Source organism: Oncorhynchus tshawytscha, unplaced genomic scaffold (genome assembly GCF_018296145.1).
Source record: "Oncorhynchus tshawytscha isolate Ot180627B unplaced genomic scaffold, Otsh_v2.0 Un_contig_6710_pilon_pilon, whole genome shotgun sequence".
NCBI lineage: Eukaryota > Metazoa > Chordata > Actinopteri > Salmoniformes > Salmonidae > Oncorhynchus > Oncorhynchus tshawytscha.
Genome location: NW_024609491.1, coordinates 134,640 through 156,855, shown reverse-complemented (window position 1 = coordinate 156,855; position 22,216 = coordinate 134,640). Strand labels below are relative to the sequence as shown.

At 43.9% G+C, this 22,216-nt stretch overlaps 2 protein-coding genes across 2 annotated transcripts in view; one reads left to right on the top strand and one right to left on the bottom strand.

Annotated features, from left to right (window-relative positions):
* The window catches only part of ccdc146 (coiled-coil domain containing 146), a gene marked incomplete at its 3' end in the record, with an annotated part of 52,428 nt that extends 33,721 nt beyond the window's left edge, over nucleotides 1-18,707 (bottom strand). Inside the window, 2 exon segments of the mRNA XM_042315522.1 lie at nucleotides 16,601-16,769; nucleotides 18,522-18,707. Of these exon segments, the coding sequence (XP_042171456.1) occupies nucleotides 16,601-16,762 (162 nt within the window).
* On the top strand, nucleotides 1,081-7,469 carry fgl2a (fibrinogen-like 2a). The gene is made up of 3 exons (XM_042315515.1): nucleotides 1,081-1,944; nucleotides 5,637-5,836; nucleotides 6,154-7,469. Exons 1-3 carry the CDS (start codon nucleotides 1,197-1,199, stop codon nucleotides 6,658-6,660), a joined length of 1,455 nt encoding a protein of 484 aa, XP_042171449.1. The 5' UTR covers nucleotides 1,081-1,196; the 3' UTR covers nucleotides 6,661-7,469.
* Nucleotides 18,708-22,216: the final 3,509 nt, after the last annotated feature.

The window sequence follows — 22,216 nt, the reverse complement described above, 5'->3', positions numbered from 1 at the left end:
CAGTCACTTTATTCGTAAAGTCAAGTTCTTTTCCTGCAGGTGAGGAGGACTCGTTAATGTGTAGCCCGTCTGGCTCAGAGGGACAATACTTCCTGATCACAAGATGGCTGACGTTGACCCATGACCGCCACCACACAGAGCCCTGTGGCACTGCCAGTTTCAGCCTGCTACCGGATTTGAGCTGTTCTGTTTATCTTTCAGGGCTCTACAGTCATCTCACCTTTGACCCAAAACTAAGGTGTATAACATGAGTTTCAATAGAGGATTTCAATTGCAAATATTGCATCACTTTCAATATGACTAATCCTGAATGGAACACCTTACTGTGGAGTAATATAGTGTGAATGACTTCCAGCCTGTGAAGAGCTATAGCCCACTTTACAGGAATCCCACAACCCACCACAAAGTCCATCAGTAGGAAAAGTGAACAAGTCGTCGTGGCAGAGAGAAGATGCTCCGTATACAAATGAGCCTTTCTCAGACATTAGAGTTGTGGTGATGTCATATTCATACATTGAATCTAAAACTGTCATGGCAACGAGACCAGAGTTAAGAAGGAAAGAGACACATTGGTGTTGATCCACAGCAACACTGAGATTGGAGTTTGGAGATTAAACAAGTGCACTGTAGGACCATAGCCTTTCTCTCTGTTCAGGTGATTCTAGTATCAACCCTCTAAGACCCTCAAACCGACCACTTCTACCACTTCATAAAGGGCTTAGTGTCCTAGTTCAGGATAAATATCCAAGAACACAAAACAGCAAAACAACAAGAGGGGGAAAACCTACAGGAGAGAATCTTAATTCCATTGTACTGACTCACTTCCATTGTACTGACTCAGGAGAGAATGTTAATTCCATTGTACTGACTCACTTGTCTGTTCAGGGAAATGGGCTGACTTCTAAAGGACTGCAGCTCAGTCAGAACTCTGCCTTCCTACTCTCTCTTTAAATGGTTGACTTTGCTGCTGGTATGGAGTGGTGGAATTACGCAACACAGCCCCTCCCACCCCTCCCTCCCTCCCTCCCTCTCTCCCCTGATATTAATGACACAACTATCTCAGGCAGGAGGCAGTCTCCTGTGCTCACTCTCCTGCAGGCTGCTCTCTCACGCTGCTCTCACTCTCTCTGACTGCGTAGCTGAGAAACACACACTCACTCACTCACACGCACACACACTCAGTCAAAACACACACCATGAGGCTGGTCATGCTGTGTGTTGTGGCCTCCACCACTCTTCTGCTGGCAGTCCCATGGAGCTCCGCAGCAGAGCCAGGAGACAGAGCCCAGAGATGGGATAAGGTCCAGGATAAGGCTGCTACAGGAGAGGTTTCAGGGGGCTGCCCTGTGAGGATGAAGCCTTCTGGCCAGTGTGGAGAAGAGGACGACTGCCCCTACCAGATCACCCTGCCTCCACTGACCATCCAGCTGCCCAAGCAGTTCAGGATGCTGGAGAAGACCATGAAGGAGCTGCAGAGCCTGAAGGAGACGGTGAACCGGCTGAAGAGGGACTGTCAGGAGTGCCGGCAGCAGGCTGACCAAAGCCTGCAGAGGGACAGCGGGGAGGCAGCAGGGGGTCCCGGTACGGGACCAGGGTTTCTGGAAATACAGTCTAGCACCAGTAAGGAGGAACGAAGAGACGGGGGAACCAACACAGGGCCTGATGGGGATGGCATTGGCACCGGTTCTGGTACTGGCAAAGGCACCGTCTCTACCGGCGGTTCTGTGTTTGAGATGCAGGTGAAGATGAACAAGATGTCCAACAGCCTGCGTAACGCACGGGGACAGATCACGGCTCTGCAGGGCCGTCTAGAGGAACTAAGCCTGATCAACATGAGGAACGTGGAGGCCATCGTGGACAGCAAGGTGGAGAACATCACTGGAGTGATCAACAAGCTCAGTAACAACTGTAACCACCAGTGTGCTGTCCAGCCCTCTCCTCAGTGTACGTCTATTTACTCTTTCTTTCATTAACCAAATAGGTTCGTGACAATTTGACAGGAAAATTCTGTATAACCTTTAAGTGATTTACAAAACGCTCTGTTATTACTAAACTATCATTTTTCTGTAAAGTGCAGAACTCCCCTCAGTGTAAGTGTTATTGAAAATAGCCCCCTTGTTCTCTTATAGAAGCTCCTCTAGTCTCTTGTTATTGCTAACCTATTGTTCTCCTCTAAGCATCAGCCAGACAGACTTATTATAAAACCAGGCTTTCACGCACTGCATGCAGTACTGTACAGTATGCCAGCCCTCTGTACTGAGTGTGAGTACTCTGCCGTATCAAAAGGAGAGTTGCAGGTTTAACTCCAGATCATCACCCTTTATTTATGCATGGTCCTAAACTAACACTGCTACTGTACAAGGGAATTACATTATTTCATCACACTTTATCTTTCAAAACTCATTGGGATAATCTGAGTGTGAGATATTCTGATATTTTGAGTGTGAGATATTCTGATATTTTGAGTGTGAGAGATACTCTGATATTTTGAGTGTGAGATACTCTGATATTTTGAGTGTGAGATATTCTGATATTTTGAGTGTGAGATACTCTGATATTTTGAGTGTGGGATACTCTGATATTTTGAGTGTGGGATATTCTGATATTTTGAGTGTGGGATATTCTGATATTTTGAGTGTGAGATATTCTGATATTTTGAGTGTGGGATACTCTGATATTTTGAGTGTGAGATATTCTGATATTCTGATATTTTGAGTGTGAGATACTCTGATATTTTGAGTGTGGGATATTCTGATATTTTGAGTGTGAGAAACTCTGATATTTTGAGTGTGCGATATTCTGATATTTTGAGTGTGAGATATTCTGATATTTTGAGTGTGGGATATTCTGATATTTTGAGTGTGGGATACTCTGATATTTAGAGTTTGGGATACTCTGATATTTTGAGTGTGAGATATTCTGATATTCTGATATTTTGAGTGTGGGATATTCTGATATTTTGAGTGTGAGATATTCTGATATTTCGAGTGTGGGATACTCTGATATTTTGAGTGTGAGATATTCTGATATTTTGAGTGTGGGATACTCTTGATATTTTGAATGTGGGATATTCTGATATTTTGAGTGTGAGATACTCTGATATTTTGAGTGTGAGATATTCTGATATTTTCAGTGGTCCTTCTGATGGAAAGAGATATGCATATTTTCATATCGGCTTAATAGGAACCAATTTGAAACAAATAATTTTCCTGTCAGTTTCAATACTGTAGACCACTGTAAGGTACTTCCTTTTGGAGATCTGAACTGAAAACCCCATGTCCAATTATCAATGGAATGCAAACTAGTCATGTCAAAGTTCAATTTCCATCTAGAGGTAACTCCAGGGGACATATTTCAGTAGTAATCATATAACATGTTACCATCCATCCAGATTGATATGGAACCATTCCTAAAGCATGTGACAACCATCTCCTCCATTGGCTACTATCTGAAAAACACATGTGAGATCCTTTTGAAATGGATCGACTCCCGACAGCAGCGGTCATTTCAGTGTGAACATTGGGACAGTGTTAACGTGCGGTCATTTCAGTGTGAACATTGGGACAGTGTTAACGTGCGGTCATTTCAGTGTGAACAATGTGACGGTGTTAACGTGCGGTCATTTCAGCGTGAACATTGTGACAGTGTTAACGTGCAGTCATAGCAGTGTGAACATTGGGACAGTGTTAACATGCGGTCATTTCAGTGTGAACATTGGGACAGTGTTAACGTGCGGTCATTTCAGTGTGAACATTGGGACAGTGTTAACGTGCGGTCATTTCAGCGTGAACATTGTGACAGTGTTAACGTGCAGTCATTTCAGTGTGAACATTGGGACAGTGTTAACATGCGGTCATGGTGTAAACAGCTACCTCCTTTATTGCACTTGCCAACAAGATGATGCAATGTGTTGCATTCCGACAGTTGGTCATGGTGAGATCAGAACACTATGTAGAAGTACTTGTCTTAGATTAATCTGTCATGTTTCGTATAAGAGCTCTGCAAATGACTCTGGATAGCTTGACAAGATAATGTCAGAAGTGATTAATGTAAAGATTATGGAGAAACAGGCAATATAAAGTGTTTTCAGTAAGAGTGGGGAGCATCCAGTATCAAAGTGCAGTAGTGCTTGTGTTCTGTTGTTGACACAGCCTTCTTTCTACTGGCCACGTTTCTATCTTGATATCGGAAACTCTCTGTCGGCTCAACGACAACAGAACGTCAGCAGTCAGGCATCTCACAATCTCAGCTCTGTAACAGATCATTAAGCCCTAATTCACAGTTAAACTAAACAGTGTGCTTCCTATCTCTGATTGGATTTGACGGTGTTCGCGGACATACATCGAGGGAGTCTACCTTTGGATCATTTAACTGAATCATGTTCTCGATTAATTTATAAACACTTTTAAGCTTCATCTAATGTCCCAAGCCTTTTTCTGTAGGAATTAAAGGAACTGTTTGCCTGTAATGTGAGAATGCACAAGCTTTTCACTGGGACGATGTTACTTCCAGATGAGGGTTTTACGTCTCTGCATACTTCCTTGATAATACAGCTGCTCTTCTGTTGCTGTCAATCCCCTTTATCAGTCTGCATGGCTGTCTGTCCATCTGTCTGACGGACTGTTATATTTGGGTCAGTCACAGCCTGGCGCCCATATTCTGAGAACCACTAATACTATCACATATGGGCAGACTTTGATAGGAGTACTGCCCACAGGGGGGAGATACACACACACACTCACACACACACGCACAAACAGCCTGCTCTTCCGTGCTCTGCTCTGTCCTCTTCTGTGCTCTGCTAACTCAACTCCTCTCTCATGCTTCCTAGGCTCCTATCCTGAGCAGTCGACTGGCGTCACTTTCCAAAACTCAGGGTCTCTAAGCTCCAGAAGTGTCTGTCAGGATGCATTATCATCACACACACAGAGTGGGGACTGGCAGGCTCTCCAGCAGGTTAATCCCATGTGACACGTTCCCACGTTTTGACAAGGCTATCTTCCCCTTATATGAACACAGTGACGGCCGTGGCTCAACTCACTCAGTCAGCTCTGGAAGTCAGGAACATTCTGGGGCTGGAAGTCAGGAACATTCTGGGGCTGGAAGTCAGGGACATTCTGGGGCTGGAAGTCAGGGACATTCTGGGGCTGGAAGTCAGGAACATTCTGGGGCTGAAAGTCAGGAACATTCTGGGGCTGAAAGTCAGGAACATTCTGGGGCTGAAAGTCAGGAACATTCTGGGGTTGAAAGTCAGGAACATTCTGGGGCTGAAAGTCAGGAACATTCTGGGGCTGGAAGTCAGGAACATTCTGGGGCTGAAAGTCAGGAACATTCCATGCAATGCCTGCTGGGTTGTGAGAGTCTTATATGAACACAGTGACGGCCATGGCTCAACTCGCTCAGTCAGCTCTGGGGCTGGAAGTCAGGAACATTCCATGCAATGGCCTGCTGGGTTGTGAGAGGCTTGTGCTTTGAGGGAAACAGTGTTTTCTTTACTCCTCGGACACTGACCGTTGCCTCTCTCTCCCTCCCTCTGCTCTGTCTCTCTCTCTCTCCCTCCCTCTGCCCTGTCTCTCTGTCTCTCTCTCTCTCTCCCTCCCCCTGCCCTGTCTCTCTCTGTCTCTCTCTCACAACAGTCATCATCGCTCCAAAGGACTGCTCTGACTACAACATGCTAACGGAGAGGAGGAACGACATCTACCAGGTCACGCCAGACCCCAAGAACGGCACGTTCCAGGTCTACTGCGACATGGAGTCGTTCGGTGGCGGCTGGACCCTGGTGCAGCAGCGCCTCAATGGCACCGTCAGCTTCAACCGCTCCTGGGCTGAGTACAAGGTTAATAAACCCATTTGACAAAACTCTGTGACAGACCGTGGTCAGTAACATTCCATGTAATGGCCTGCTGGCCTGTGAGAATCAGGGAAAACACGAGGTTGTGTCCCAAATGTCACCCTATTCCCTATATAGTGCACTACCTTTGACCAGGCACTATGTAGGGAATATGGTGCCTATTGGGACAGATTTGACTCCTCTGACACGGACCTTTACCTTTTTCTCTCTCCCCCTGCCCTTGCCCTCTCTCTCTCTGTCTCTCTCTCTCTCTCTCTCTCTCCCCCTGCCCTTGCCCTCTCTCTCTGTCTCTCTCTCTCTAGAGGGGATTTGGTGACCCCCGGGGAGAGTTCTGGTTGGGCAACGACCGCATCCACCTCCTGACCAAGGCCAAGGACATGGTTCTGCGCATCGAACTAGAGGACTTCCAAGGGGTGCGGGAGTATGCCAAGTTCGACCAGTTCTACGTAGCCAACGAGTTCCTGAGGTATCGCCTCTCCATCAGCGGGTACAGTGGCACGGCCGGCAACGCGCTGCACATGAACAAGCACTTCAACCACGACCAGAAGTTCTTCACCACGCCAGACAGGGACAACGACATGTACCCGTCAGGGAACTGCGGCGCGTACTACAGCTCTGGGTGGTGGTTTGACGCCTGCATGTCAGCCAATCTCAATGGGAAATACTACCACAAGAGATACAAGGGCGTGAGGAACGGCATCTTCTGGGGAACATGGCACAACATGTCTAGTGAAGCATACCCCACCAACTACAGGCAGGCCTTCAAGACGGTCAAAATGATGATACGGCCAAAGAACTACGCTCCGTAAAGGAGAACGGAAACAACCGGAAACATCAGAAATACTTTTTTCTTCTTTACTTTCTGCTCCTTTGACCTTTCTGCCTCCCACTGTCAAGTTTAACCACACGGTTCAGAGACAGTCTGAGACACCTGGGTTCCCGGGAATAAAACAGCAATGAAATCTTCAAAAGGTTGGAAAAGTCTCCACCGAAGACAAACGTATGATATCACAGTCATAGGAAATGTCTGGCTATCGGTCAAACAACATACTATGGACCATGTGCCACTGAACTAACAACAGCAACAAAATGGAGTCAGATATGTTTGCTTTCTGCAGAATAATTACATTGGTTGACTGCAGGCACCGCAACTGTTTCCAGACATCTGTAATTCCATTGTCTGTATAATACTGCCACCTAGCGTTATGTCATTGCATTGCATCCTCATCTAGACAGGCTAAGCAGCATGGAAACTAAAGGCCGCAAGTTCAAGGAGGAAATGTACAGTATTTATTTTTGAAAGTATGATAGCTTTTATATAACTAATATATGGACTGTATGTTCATGCAGTACACAGTGATTGCCTAAGATGAGTAGCCCAAAAAGCATTGTATTGGGGTTGAGAAGTTGACCACAGAGAAGTTTAAAACTAAAACATGGAGTATTTCGACTTGTATGAAAAGGTTTAAAGTGTAGGTATATTTGAATAGAATAATTGATTATGTAGCTTGATGTATAGAACTGTATGTACACTAGACGTTTTTCGTTCACCTTCTATTCTCCTATTCAGAAAAGTATTTACTTTTTATATAAAAACATGAATAAACTTTTTTACAGATTTGGAGTACTGAATGTTTTGTTATCCATATCCCGCATGAAACACAGCAGGCAAATAGCCCTGACCCAGCCTATATCTACCAACCATCAGCAGGCAAATAGCCCTGACCCAGCCTATATCTACCAACCATCAGCAGGCAAATAGCCCTGACCCAGCCTATATCTACCAACCATCAGCAGGCAAATAGCCCTGACCCAGCCTATATCTACCAACCATCAGCAGGCAAATAGCCCTGACCCAGCCTATATCTACCAACCATCAGCAGGCAAATAGCCCTGACCCAGCCTATATCTGTCAACCATCAGCAGGCAAATAGCCCTGACCTGGCCTATATCTGTCAACCATCAGCAGGCAAATAGCCCTGACCCAGCCTATATCTGTCAACCATCAGCAGGCAAATAGCCCTGACCCAGCCCTTATCTGTCAACCATCAGCAGGCAAATAGCCCTGACCCAGCCTATATCTGTCAACCATCAGCAGGCAAATAGCCCTGACCCAGCCAATATCTGTCAACCATCAGCAGGCAAATAGCCCTGACCCAGCCTATATCTGTCAACCATCAGCAGGCAAATAGCCCTGACCCAGCCTATATCTGTCAACCATCAGTAGGCAAATAGCCCTGACCCAGCCTATATCTACCAACCATCAGCAGGTAAATAGCCCTGACCCAGCCTATATCTGTCAACCATAAGCAGGCAAATAGCCCTGACCCAGCCTATATCTGTCAACCATCAGCAGGCAAATAGCCCTGACCCAGCCTATATCTGTCAACCATCAGCAGGCAAATAGCCCTGACCCAGCCTATATCTGTCAACCATCAGCAGGCAAATAGCCCTGACCCAGCCTATATCTGTCAACCATCAGCAGGCAAATAGCCCTGACCCAGCCTATATCTACCAACCATCAGCAGGCGAATAGCCCTGACCCAGCCTATATCTGTCAACCATCAGCAGGCAAATAGCCCTGACCCAGCCTATATCTGTCAACCATCAGCAGGCAAATAGCCCTGACCCAGCCTATATCTGTCAACCATCAGCAGGCAAATAGCCCTGACCCAGCCTATATCTGTCAACCATCAGCAGGCAAATAGCCCTGACCCAGCCTATATCTGTCAACCATCAGCAGGCAAATAGCCCTGACCCAGCCTATATCTGTCAACCATCAGCAGGCAAATAGCCCTGACCCAGCCTATATCTGTCAACCATCAGCAGGCAAATAGCCCTGACCCAGCCTATATCTGTCAACCATCAGCAGGCAAATAGCCCTGACCCAGCCTATATCTGTCAACCATCAGCAGGCAAATAGCCCTGACCCAGCCTATATCTGTCAACCATCAGCAGGCAAAGAGCCCTGACCCAGCCTATATCTGTCAACCATCAGCAGGCAAATAGCCTGACCCAGCCTATATCTGCCAACCATCAGCAGGCAAATAGCCCTGACCCAGCCTATATCTGTCAACCATCAGCAGGCAAATAGCCCTGACCCAGCCTATATCTGTCAACCATCAGCAGGCAAATAGCCCTGACCCAGCCTATATCTGTCAACCATCAGCAGGCAAATAGCCCTGACCCAGCCTATATCTACCAACCATCAGCAGGCAAATAGCCCTGACCCAGCCTATATCTGTCAACCATCAGCAGGCAAAGAGCCCTGACCCAGCCTATATCTGTCAACCATCAGCAGGCAAATAGACCTGACCCAGCCTATATCTGCCAACCATCAGCAGGCAAATAGCCCCGACCCAGCCTATATCTGTCAACCATCAGCAGGCAAATAGCCCTGACCCAGCCTATATCTGTCAACCATCAGCAGGCAAATAGCCCTGACCCAGCCTATATCTGTCAACCATCAGCAGGCAAATAGCCCTGACCCAGCCTATATCTGTCAACCATCAGCAGGCAAATAGACCTGACCCAGCCTATATCTGTCAACCATCAGCAGGCAAATAGCCCTGACCCAGCCTATATCTGTCAACCATCAGCAGGTAAAATAGACCTGACCCAGCCTATATCTGTCAACCATCAGCAGGCAAATAGCCCTGACCCAGCCTATATCTGTCAACCATCAGCAGGCAAATAGCCCTGACCTAGCCTATATCTGTCAACCATCAGCAGGCAAATAGCCCTGACCCAGCCTATATCTGCCAACCATCAGCAGGCAAATAGCCCTGACCTAGCCTATATCTGTCAACCATCAGCAGGCAAATAGCCCTGACCCAGCCTATATCTGTCAACCATCAGCAGGCAAATAGCCCTGACCCAGCCTATATCTGTCAACCATCAGCAGGCAAATAGCCCTGACCCAGCCTATATCTGTCAACCATCAGCAGGCAAATTGCCCTGACCCAGCCTATATCTGTCAACCATCAGCAGGCAAATAGCCCTGACCCAGCCTATATCTGTCAACCATCAGCAGGCAAATAGACCTGACCCAGCCTATATCTGTCAACCATCAGCAGGCAAATAGACCTGACCTAGCCTATATCTGCCAACCATCAGCAGGCAAATAGACCTGACCTAGCCTATATCTGTCAACCATCAGCAGACAAATAGACCTGACCCAGCCTATATCTGTCAACCATCAGCAGGCAAATAGACCTGACCCAGCCTATATCTGTCAACCATCAGCAGGCAAATAGCCCTGACCTAGCCTATATGTTTTATTCATTTTCCCTTCATAAGGGTTCAGGATTGGCTGATGTTTTATTCATTTTCCCTTCATAAGGGTTCAGGATTGGCTGATGTTTTATTCATTTTCCCTTCATAAGGGTTCAGGATTGGCTGATGTTTTATTCATTTTCCCTGCATAAGGGTTCAGGATTGGCTGATGTTTTATTCATTTTCCCTGCATAAGGGTTCAGGATTGGCTGATGTTTTTTTAGTATTTACTATTTATTAGGATCCCCAATTACTTGTTGCCGAGGCAACGGCTACTCTTCCTGGGGTCCAAACAGGAAACAACACAACAAATAAAAGCCATAATATACATAAATATAAATAGCACTACATTTACATGACAATTTAGCCTTTCAGCAGACGCTCCCATCCAGAGAAACCCACAGCTAGTGCATTTACCTGGAGATAGACAGGCGAGACAAACACAAACTGTATCACAGTGGTATCCCAACCACCTATCACATACATAATACAATACACAATACAACATATAATACAATATATAATACAATATATAATACAATATATAATACAATATATAATACAATACATAATACAATACATAATACAATACATAATACAATACATAATACAATATATAATACAATACATAATACAATATATAATACAATATATAATACAATACAATATAATACAATATATAATACAATATATAATACAATATATAATACAATACAATATAATACAATATATAATACAACATATAATACAATATATAATATAATACAATATATAATACAATATATATATACAATATATAATACAATATAATACAATATATAATACAATACAATATAATACAATATATAATACAATATATAATACATATATATACAATATATAATACAATATAATAAATACAATATATAATACAATATATAATACAATATATAATACAATACAATATATATACAATATATAATACAATATATAATACAATATATAATACAATATATAATACAATATAATACAATATATAATACAATACATAATACAATACATAATACAATACATAATACAATATATAATACAATATATAATACAATATATATATAATACAATATATAATACAATATATAATACAATATATAAATATATAATACAATATAATACAATATATATACAATATATAATACAACATATAATACAATATATAATACAATACATCATACAATATATAATACAATATATAATACAATACATAATACAATACATCATACAATATATAATACAATACATAATACAATACATAATACAATATATAATACAATATATAATACAATACATAATACAATACAATATAATACAATATATAATACAACATATAATACAATATATAATACAATACAATATATAATACAATATATAATACAATATATAATACAATACATAATACAATACATAATACAATACATAATACAACATATAATACAATATATAATACAATATATAATACAATATATAATACAATACATAATACAATACATAATACAATATATAATACAATATATAATACAATATATAATACAATACATAATACAATATATAATACAATATATAATACAATATATAATACAATTGTCACGCCCTGGTCAAAGTATTTTGTGTTTATCTTTATGTATTTGGTCAGGCCAGGGTGTGGCATGGGGTTTTTTGTAATTGTGGTGTGTTTGTCTTGGGGTTTTGGTGGTGGTATTGGGATTGTAGCTTAGTGGGTTGTCTAGCAAGGTCTATGGCTGTCTGGAGTGGTTCTCAATCAGAGGCAGGTGCTTATCGTTGTCTCTGATTGGGAACCATATTTAGGCAGCCATATTCTTTGAGTTTGTCGTGGGTGATTGTCCTTAGTGTCTTACTTGTACTCTCTGTTAGTTTGCACTAGATAGGCTGTTTTCGGTTTTCCTTATGTTTATTGTTTTGTAGTGTTTAGTGTTTAGTCGTGTTTACGTTTTTGTTTAATAAATATGGATCGCAATCGACACGCTGCAGTTTGGTCCGACTCTCCTTCATCACCACTAGAAAACCGTTACAGAATCACCCACCACCAACGGACCAAGCGGCGTGTCAACAGGCAGGAGAAGCCGAAAAAGGAGATGCTTAATAAGGATTTCTGGACATGGGAGGAAATCCTCGACGGGAGAGGACCCTGGGCTAAACCAGGGGAGTGTAGCCGCCCAAAGGTGCAACAGGAGAAGCGAAAGGAGGACGTTATGGACAGCAATGGCATGGAGTATACGACGTGGGAAGAGATCGACAGGTGGGCGGCCGACCCAGAGAGAGTGCAGGAGCCCGCATGGGATTCGCTTGAGCAGTGCGAAGAAGGCTATAGGCGAATGGAGTCGAAAAGGAAAACACGGCGGCGCAGAGCGAAGCCCGAGAGTCAGCCCCAAAAATTTCTTGGGGGCTTACAGGGAGTATGGCTATGCCAGGTAGGAGACCTGCGCAAACTCCCTGTGCTTACCGGGGGGCTGGAGAGACCGGGCAGGCACCGTGTTATGCTGTGGAGCGCACGGTGTCTCCAGTGCGGGTGCACAGCCCGGTTCGGTATATTCCAGCTCCGCGTATCGGCCAGGCTAGATTGAGCGTCGAGCCAAATGCCATGAAGCCGGCTCTACGCATCTGGTCCCCAGTGCGTCTCCTTGGGCCGGCTTACATGGCACCAGCCTTGCGCTCGGTGTCTCCGGTTCGCCTGCATAGCCCAGTGCGGGCTATTCCACCTCGCCACACTGGCAGGGCAACCGAGAGCATTCAGCCAGGTAAGGTTGGGCAGGCTCGGTGCTCAAGAGCTCCAGTGCGCCTGCAGGGTCCGGTCTATCCAGTACCACCTCCACACCCCAGCCCTCCGGTAGCAGCTCCCCGCACCAGGCTTCCTGTGCGTGTCCTCGATCCAGTACCACCAGTTCCAGCACCACGCACCAGGCCTTCAGTGTGCCTCGCCTGTTCAGCGCAGCCAGAGCCTTCCTCCTCTACAGCGCTGCCGGAGCCTCCCGCCTGTTTAGCGCAGCCAGAGCCTTTCTCCTCTCCTGCGCTGCCGGAGTCTCCCGCCTATCTAGCGCTGTTAGAGCCTTCCTCATCTCCAGCGCTGCCGGAGTCTCCCGCCTGTTTAGCGCAGCCAGAGCCTTCCTCCTCTACAGCGCTGCCGGAGCCTCCCGCCTGTTTAGCGCAGCCAGAACCTTTCTCCTCTCCTACGCTGCCGGAGTCTCCCGCCTGTTCAGCGCAGCCAGAGCTGCCAGTCTGCAAGGAGCAGCCAGAGCTGTCAGTCTGCATGGAGCAGCCAGAGCTGTCAGTCTGCATGGAGCTGTCAGTCTGCATGGAGCAGCCAGAGCTGCCAGTCTGCATGAAGCAGCCAGTCTGCATGGAGCAGCCAGAGCTGTCAGTCTGCATGGAGCAGCCAGAGATGCCAGTCTGCATGGAGCAGCCAGAGCTGCCAGTCTGCATGAAGCAGCCAGAGCTGTCAGTCTGCATGGAGCAGTCAGAGCTGTCAGTCTACATGAAGCAGCCCGAGCTGCCAGTCTGCATGAAGCAGCCAGTCTACATGGAGCAGCCAGAGATGTCAGTCTGCATGAAGCAGCCAGAGATGTCAGTCTGCATAGAGCAGTCAGTCTGCATGGAGCTGCCAGTCTGCATGGAGCTGCCAGTCTGCATAGAGCTGCCAGTCTGCACGGAGCTGTCAGTCTGCACGGAGCTGTCAGTCTGCACGGAGCTGTCAGTCTGTAAGGAGCTGCCAGTCTGCAAGGAGCTGCCAGTCAGCACGGAGCCGCCAGAGCGGTCAGTCTGTAAGAAGCCGCCAGAGCTGTCAGCCTATATGGAGCAGCTAGTGCCGCCAGTCTGCCCAGCGCCGCCAGTGCCCCCAGTCTGCCCAGCGTCGCCAGTCTGCCCAGCGTCGCCAGTCTGCCCAGCATCGCCAGTCTGCCCAGCACCGCCAGTCTGCCCAGCGTCGTCAGTCTGCCCAGCGTCGTCAGTCTGCCCAGCACCGCCAGTCTGCCCAGCACCGCCAGTCTGCCCAGCGCCGCCAGTCTGCCCAGCGCCGCCAGTCTGCCCAGCGCCGCCAGTCTGCCCAGCGCCGCCAGTCTGCCCAGCGCCGCCAGATCTGCCCAGCGCCGCCAGATCTGCCAGTCAGCCAGACTCTTCCAGATCTGCCAGTCAGCCAGACTCTTCCAGATCTGCCAGTCAGCCAGACTCTTCCAGATCTGCCAGTCAGCCAGACTCTTCCAGATCTGCCAGTCAACCAGACTCTTCCAGATCTGCCAGTCAACCAGACTCTTCCAGATCTGCCAGTCAACCAGACTCTTCCAGATCTGCCAGTCAACCAGACTCTTCCAGATCTGCCAGTCAACCAGACTCTTCCAGATCTGCCAGTCAACCAGACTCTTCCAGATCTGCCAGTCAGCCAGGATCTGCCAGTCAGCCAGGATCTGCTGAAACCACCAGCCAGCCAGGAGCTGGTAGATCTATCTACCTGCCTGAGCTTCCTCTCACTCCTGAGCTTCCTCTCACTCCTGAGCTTCCTCTCACTCCTGAGCTTCCTCTCACTCCTGAGCTTTCTCTCACTCCTGAGCTTTCTCTCACTCCCGAGCTTTCTCTCACTCCCGAGCTTCCCCTCAGTCCCGAGCTGCCTCGGTCCCGAGCTGTCCTTCAGTCCCGATCTGCTCCTCAGTCCAGTGGGGTTCTGGGTGGGGACTACTAGGCCATGGTCGGCGGCGAGGGTGGACTATCCAGGGACGAAGGGAGAGGGGACTAAGACATTAAAGGAGTGGGGTCCACGTCCCGCGCCGGAGCCGCCACCATGGACAGACGCCCACCCGGACCCTCCCTATTGTTTTGAGGTGCGTTCGGGAGTCCGCACCTTAGGGGGGTTCTGTCACGCCCTGGTCAAAGTATTTTGTGTTTATCTTTATGTATTTGGTCAGGCCAGGGTGTGGCATGGGGTTTTTTGTAATTGTGGTGTGTTTGTCTTGGGGTTTTGGTGGTGGTATTGGGATTGTAGCTTAGTGGGTTGTCTAGCAAGGTCTATGGCTGTCTGGAGTGGTTCTCAATCAGAGGCAGGTGCTTATCGTTGTCTCTGATTGGGAACCATATTTAGGCAGCCATATTCTTTGAGTTTGTCGTGGGTGATTGTCCTTAGTGTCTTACTTGTACTCTCTGTTAGTTTGCACTAGATAGGCTGTTTTCGGTTTTCCTTATGTTTATTGTTTTGTAGTGTTTAGTGTTTTTGTTTAATAAATATGGATCGCAATCGACACGCTGCAGTTTGGTCCGACTCTCCTTCATCACCACTAGAAAACCGTTACAACAATACATAATACAATATACAATACATAATACAATACATAATACAATATATAATACAATACATAATACAATATACAATACATAATACAATACATAATACAATATATAATACAATACATAATACAATACATAATACAATACATAATACAATATATAATACAATATATAATACAATACATAATACAATATACAATACAATACATAATACAATATATAATACAATACATAATACAATATATAATACAATACATAATACAATACATAATACAATATATAATACAATACATAATACAATATACAATACAATACATAATACAATACATAAATAATACATATTACAATACATAAATAATACATATTACAATACATAAATAATACATATTACAATACATAAATAATACATAATACAATACATAATACAATATATAATACAATACATAAATAATACATATTACAATACATAAATAATACATAATACAATATATAATACAATACATAAATAATACATATTACAATACATAAATAATACATAATACAATATATAATACAATACATAATACAATATACAATATAATACATAATACAATATATAATACAATACATAATACAATATACAATATAATACATAATACAATACATAATACAATATATAATACAATATACAATACAATACATAATACAATATATAATACAATATATAATACAATATACAATACATATTACAATACATATAATACATATTACAATACATAAATAATACATATTACAATACACAATACAATACATATTACAATATATAATATAATACAATACATATTACAATATATAATATAATACAATACATATTACAATACATATTACAATACATATTACAATACAAAATACATCAAAATATCAGTGTTTCTTCACAGTCATGCCGTAAAGTGTTATCTGTGGTGGCAGAGAGTTCCATGTAGTCATGGCTCTATTTAATATTGTGTGTTTCTCAGCCTCTGTTCTGGACCTGGGGACTGTGAAGAGACCTCTGGTTTCAACTGGTCATGGTGACAGAGTTCTAGCAACTATGGTGGATAAATAACTAGGTCAGCCCAGTAGGGGTCAGCTCGGCTCGGTTTGTCTCAGTAGCGTGAAAAGAGTATGTGTTACCTGGTCTAAGCACTGGAAGGCTGGGCTGGCAGAGACGTGAGTGGGGCCCAGGGCCAGGCTCTCCTCCTGTAGGGCAGCATCAGGAGCCAGGGCTGATAAAGGAGTAGTCTCCTCCTCACCTCCTCCACTGGGTGGGTTGGTCTGCTCCCCAGCTTGGCTCATAGTGGCCCTGTCACACACACGCAGACAGACAAACACGCACGCAGACAGACAGACAGACAGACAGACAGACAGACAGACAGACAGACAGACAGACAGACAGACAGACAGAGACAGCAGGGAGAAGATAGCAGACAGACAGCAGACAGACAGGATTAGTCAGCATTTTCATGATCTTCTAAAGAAGAAGAGCACTAGACAATTTCGTAACTACTAGTCATTTACAAGATTATTTTACATTTATTGGCTTTTGTGAGGATTCTGTGTTATGCACTATAGACCGTTACCATATATGTGATTGAATATTATCTGCTGTTGGCTTGTGTGGATGTATGTGTTATGCAACATAGCTGACTTGAAACATTGTTAACAGTTTCAGGGCCATGGGCCTTTCTCATGATGGAAAAATACAGAATAACATGAAGACAGGAACTGTGCAATGAGTTGTGGGGGGCACATTCAGAACGTAGTGTTGCGAGAACAAACGGTCTTTTGTTAGATAACAGGAGCCAGGTGCGTGATAACTGGATCGAGCATGGGCGCATAGATACTCTACACAACTACAACGACTGACCGCTGAAGCGTCTAGGGGGCTGGGACCAGCTCGGGTGACCAACAATCAACGATAGGCTGAGTGAGTTTAAACCATGCCCAGTCTCTACTCTGACAGGCCGGCTTGGAAGCAGGAACTACTTCTGTCAGAGTATATTATAATAATTTTGTCAGGAACAAGTCAGTTCTCTGTTTGCCCTGCGAGGTGTGACAGAGAGCCCGTATATACGAAAATTGCATTTACCACTTATTGCTTAGCTAATAAAAAGTACATAGTATACAATCGATGACTCAGCGTCATACTTATCCTGATACCAGATTCAATTGACGCAACCCATAACACTTTGCAAAGTATTTACAGGAATATACAAAATCTTAGCCTTGTGTATTCTATCCACTCTACATTACACTGATGAAAGACAGACTGCTGCAACCCTCATAGCCTCCAGCTCCAGTCTTTGACCTAGAATGTGTCCCAAATGGCACCCTATTCCCTATTGTGTAGTACATTTGATCAGGCCCCATATGGGTCGCATTGGTTCTGGTCAAACGTAGTCCACTATAGGGAATAGGGTGCCATATGGGACACAGCTCAGTGTTCTGGAACCTACAGAAAATACTAAACCCAGCTGCTTTGCTGGACCCCTCTAAACCATGGCTGCTGGCCCAGTGGGCCTCTTACAGTAAGTCAAGTCACTATCCTCTCCAGACTTACTTCCCACTGAGCACAGGCGTCAGCTCAATGTCTAGTTTTGATTAACATTTGGTTGAGTGTCAACAAACGTGAAATCAACACATTTTTGCCGAATTGTTAGGCCTAATAAGAATACAATAAATACTGGTAGAAAGGCTATTGAACCCGTTTCAACTGGAGACTAGGCCTGTGTTCAGGGCTCCAAATGAACCTTTTCCACTCCTAACTCATTTTCTAGACGCGCATCACTGTTTGTGTTCATTTGCAAGGTGCAATGTCAATGATCATTGTTCTATCTGTGATATACCGTTACCGGCTAGAGGGCATTGGATTTAGATGATACGAATGAATCATTTTAGCTAAACAGAACCGAAAAATTCGCTTCCTACTCAAAACTGCTAAAGTTAACTACTAGTTACAACTATTTGACCAGGCTCGTGTAAACTAACTGGGGAAAGAGGAAATAGCTATAGGTAGCTAACGTTAACTGTTACAATTACACTCTGTTATTCTTACCTGTAACAGTCCCTTTATTCACCTGTGACTCCAAGTTTGTCAAAATAATGATCCAGCATTATGCCATAAAAGTTAGCTCTGGGAAGTAGAGCTATTTGTAAATGTTGTTGTGAGCTAGCTAGCTAAACAACAAAATGCTTCAGTAAATCTCAGCCTCTCTGTTTTGTTGAATGCCTTGAAAACGTTGCCATAACAACGACATCCCAACATCCTTTTCAGCAAGACTGAAAAAACAGTTTTAAAACTTTTAAAAACAGCAAAGAGGCAATAAGACACGTTAAATACGAGCTATATTTGAATTATTGAATTAAAACAGTGCACGCACTGTGTTTATTTGTCGATTAGAAAAATGTATTGATCATATTGAATCGCATTCTTGCAGGCGCAAACAGACAGCTAAACTCCAGCAGAGGGCGCCAATGACTCATTATCATGAGTACAGAGAATTTTCTCTACAAGCTGAGCTGTGATAACCTTTGTGTCCCGCAGTCCGCAGACAGGGCAAAGAAATCGTGTAGTGAGAGCATCATCAAGGAATGCGCGTCATTTGAACAAAGCCAACCAACCCCTGTCCTGGAGGCATCCTCTGTAGGAGGCATATACATACACAGGAAATAACTCTAAGGATTGTTATGGATTGCACCAAGAACTGTTGAGTTTGGAGAGTTTAGGTCCAGACAATGGGTTTTTGTGATATATATATATATATATATATATATATATATAGAAAGATGTTTATTTACTCTGAAGCGATTGAATTTGAACACCCTGGAGTTGAGACCAGGGCCTGTATTCAGAGAGCGTCTCAGAGTAGGACTCCTGATCTAGGATCAGGTCCCCCTGTCTATATAATCATATTCATTATGATCTAAAAGGCAACATTTATCCTAGATCAGTACTCCTACACCGTGACTCTTTATGAGGACAGGCCCAGAACAGCTGAAGAGTTCCCTTCTCTCCATTGTCACATGGTGACGTCACCCTCTCAGCTCAGGAGAAACTGGAAAAACATTTAAGATCATTGTTCTTCCCCCTGGATCCAAATGTAGTCTTGATTCCTCTCCTTGTTTTATAGGTCATCTATGCAAATTCATCTGGGTCCATTCACTGTTCTTCAATCTTAAATCACATAGAAAAGATTCATAACAGCCTTCTGGTTCAACACATCAAAATGTTTGTGAAACACTCCAGATGGTGCTTGTGGTGTGTGTGTGTGTGTGTGTGTGTGTGTGTGTGTGTGTGTGTGTGTGTGTGTGTGTGTGTGTGTGTGTGTGTGTGTGTGTGTGTGTGTGTTAAAGGGGTAGTAGGATTTGGTAGGTCCCGTGAAGCAGGATTCTCATTTTGGGAGAGACTTTTATAGTGGCCCTGTACTGGACATAAATGTTAACAGGTAGACTTCATCCTCTGTCCTGTGACGACTGTAGTAGGTTCTTTGAGACAGTATCAGATGGTTGACCTTTGGCTCAGATGTTGAGGTTTTTCACGGCCCATTTATAGTTCATAAGAACATTGTATCTCATGAATCTCTGATCTGGTCATTTCTGGTCCAGTAGAGGGTTCGCTCCCAGCATTGACCTTAACTTCCATCACATTTCTGGACTGATTTCTGGAACCTGCCCATGTTTTTGTTTTCTATAACAATATGCCCTTCAAGAGAATGATCATTTTGGCAAGTAAAACAAGTTCATGCACTTCTCAGAAATTATTTTTAGATTTGTGTTTAACTCAGAATTTCAAATGCATGAGGGCATGCAGCTAAATTAGGACAATCAATTCACATTCCATCATGGTAAACTGTCAACAATAGTACTTCATTGAGTTATGTTTGTTACTAACTCCTAATAATGTAGCAGCACAGGAAAACAACGTTCTGTGCTGTATTCAGTAAACACAACAGGTAAACAATAGCCATTAAAGATGAGGGAATGTGCACCATTCCATACAGACATATTAAGCTTAATCTTCTGAGTAGGTTTTCAGTCTACCTTTGTGCATAGGATGTGTCTCGACCTGTTCTGACCACCCAGCCTGTCTTTAGGGCTCTTTAGTGGTTTTAGTGTCCTCCTTAGTAGTCAGTGAAGTCATACACACTTGTTCCTTCTGAGTGCTATAGTAAAGTGTGTTTTCTTCTCATGACTTCCAGAGAGCACTCTGTTTCTAGTAGGTCGAAATATTTGTTCTTAGAATAGTGCTGAACAGGGCTTGTTCTTAGAATAGTGCTGAACAGGGCTTGTTCTTAGAATAGTGCTGAACAGGGTTTGTTCTTAGAATAGTGCTGAACGGTGCCTTTTCTTAGAATAGTGCCGAACAGGGCTTGTTCTTAGAATAGTGCCGAACAGGGCTTGTTCTTAGAATAGTGCTGAACAGGGCTTGTTCTTAGAATAGTGCTGAACAGGGCTTGTTCTTAGAATAGTGCTGAACAGGGCTTGTTCTTAGAATAGTGCTGAACAGGGCTTGTTCTTAGAATAGTGCTGAACAGGGCTTGTTCTTAGAATAGTGCTGAACAGGGCTGCTGAATAGTGCAGGGCTTGTTCTTAGAATAGTGCTGAACAGGGCTTGTTCTCAGAATAGTGCTGAACAGGGCTTGTTCTGAATAATGCAACAGGGCTTGTTCTTAGAATAGTGCTGAACAGGGCTTGTTCTTAGAATAGTGCTGAACAGGGCTTGTTCTTAGAATAGTGCTGAACAGGGCTTGTTCTTAGAATTGTGCTGAACAGGGCTTGTTCTTAGAATTGTGCTGAACAGGGCTTGTTCTTAGAATAGTGCTGAACAGGGCTTGTTCACAGAATAGTGCTGAACAGGGCTTGAAGTGGATTAAAGTACATCATATTTGTGTACCAGGTTTTATATTTATGAGCCTGTATTCTCTAAAAAGGTGCCGGCACTCAAACAGTAGAAAATGTGAGATTCTCTGTACAAGTGAGTTCTGGTCCACTTTGAACACAAAATGGACCAGCGGCAGGTAGCTTAGCAGTTAAGAGCATTGGGCCAGTAACTGAAAGGTTGCTGGTTTGAATCCCTGAGCTGTTCTGCCCTTGAGCAGTTACATTTTTGTAAATGCTGTTATCCAGAGCAATTTACATTAGTTAGTACATACATTTTGATACCAGTCCCCCATGGGAATCAAACCAAAAACCCTGGAATTGCAAGCACTATGCTTTACCAACTGAGCTACATGGACCACAGTTACCCCCCAACAACTGGGTGCTGATTAAGGCAGCCCCTCGCACCTCTAATTCAGAGGGTTTGGGTTGAATGCCAAAGGCATTTTGGTTGAATGCATTCAGTTGTGCCACTGACTAGGTATTCCCTTTCCCTAACCAGATGCAGAACAACTCATGAATGATGAGTGTTTGTGAAAATGTGTTCTCATTGCTGAACAGATGTAGGACCTTCATTTGAGCCAGTTCACTACAGCAGTAAAATAACCCTGCAGCAACAGGAAATGTGGAATATAATTTATGATTTTGTTTTGTAGGGGTTGATCCATTTTTCATTAGGACACTTTGTTAAACTGGAAATTACAAACATTAGAGGCCTTTTTAAACCTTGGATACACTACAAGTGTCCATTTCCTGCCGTGCAGGAACATTCATGCATCAACATGATGATGAAATTAAGATACGGCATCTGTATCTTGGAGAGAAAACAACCAAAAATCTTATTTTAAGTGATCTGGTTGCAGCCGTGCAAAA

Bases quoted from the DNA above. Each gene is read 5' to 3' on its own strand.
- fgl2a (XM_042315515.1), top strand. From the start codon at position 1,197: ATGAGGCTGGTCATGCTGTGTGTTGTGGCCTCCACCACTCTTCTGCTG. The intron at 1,945-5,636 runs GTACGTCTATTT...CTCTCACAACAG, and splicing joins TGTCCAGCCCTCTCCTCAGT to TCATCATCGCTCCAAAGGAC. The intron at 5,837-6,153 runs GTTAATAAACCC...CTCTCTCTCTAG, and splicing joins GCTCCTGGGCTGAGTACAAG to AGGGGATTTGGTGACCCCCG.